Raw genomic sequence first — 1,064 nt, forward strand, 5'->3', positions numbered from 1 at the left:
AAAAAAAAAGGAAAAACAAGAAGGTTGGAATCCGTCAGTATTCAGTTAGTCATCTTCTCCTTCGTCTTCCTGCAAGAGAAAGTAGGCAGTTAGGTCTTCAGGGCTGCTGTCCAGGCCACGCCCTTGCTCCCACAGAACCAGAGCCCACCAGCACCATGCCCCTTTCTGAGCACACCCAGGTTTCTGAAGCTGTACTATTAATCCACATACCAGGATGAAAAGTCCAGATGCTGTCAGAAAACCCAGCTTTTTTATTTTTTGCAGAACTGGGGATTGAACTCAGGCCCTTGTGCCAGGCAAGTGCTTAATTCTGAGGTATCTTCCCAACCCCATAATCCAACAATTTCTTTGGGCACATTCTGAACCTGATATACCCAACCTACCAACCTATTTGCAGCTCTTAGACTTGCCTTACACTATGGTGAGGTTCCTGCCTCAGCCTTCACAGTGTTGGGCTGTGAAGAGCAGTTAACACCTACCTACCTACAGCGTTCAAAGTCCAATCTACCACAAAAGGGTTTGAAATAAAGCCCACACATGCAGGTTCTTCATTTTGAGACATTTCATCTCGAGTACTACTGACCTCACTAAATCTGGGGTAGGGAGAGATGAATCTGTAGCTACAGAACCAGCAAGACCGGCACGGTGACACAGGGTCCCAGCTCACCTCGCCTTCCTCGCCCTCTTCGTCATCCTCATCCTCCTCGCCTTCATCCTCATCACCCTCCTCGTCGATGTCCTCTAGCCCCTCCTCCTCCTCCTCGTCATCATCGTCCTCTTCTCCCTCGGCCTCCTCGTCATCCATGTCAGGAACCTGGAAAGGACAGCAGGGCATAAGAACCTTGCATGCAGCCCAGCACCCCTGTCCCCAAGAAATCAACGCTTGCTCACCAGATAGTACTGCAGTGGGTTGGGCCAGATGTCATCCTTGATGACTTCTCCTAGCTCATCTGCACCTGCATCTGAGTGATCAGTGAACCAAGTAAAGAAGCTCTCGGGCTCTTCGTGCTGCCTCTTCCTACTGGCTTTATTCTGCGTTTGACTTGAACGTTTCGTCAAATCCT

The 1,064-nt window shown here is 49.7% G+C and overlaps 1 protein-coding gene across 1 annotated transcript in view; it reads right to left on the reverse strand.

The window, feature by feature from the left end:
- Nucleotides 1-2: 2 nt before the first annotated feature.
- Set (SET nuclear proto-oncogene) overlaps nt 3-1,064 on the reverse strand; it is an 11,344-nt gene continuing 10,282 nt past the window's right edge. The window contains exons 4-6 of the mRNA XM_012516739.2: nt 892-1,062; nt 668-814; nt 3-69 (exon numbers count right to left, since the gene is read on the reverse strand). Coding sequence (XP_012372193.1) covers nt 46-69; nt 668-814; nt 892-1,062 — 342 coding nt within the window. The 3' untranslated portion in view covers nt 3-45. The remainder of the gene's footprint in view (nt 70-667; nt 815-891; nt 1,063-1,064) is intronic.

This window comes from Octodon degus, unplaced genomic scaffold (assembly GCF_000260255.1).
Source record: "Octodon degus isolate 3935 unplaced genomic scaffold, OctDeg1.0 scaffold00123, whole genome shotgun sequence".
Taxonomy (NCBI): Eukaryota; Metazoa; Chordata; class Mammalia; order Rodentia; family Octodontidae; genus Octodon; species Octodon degus.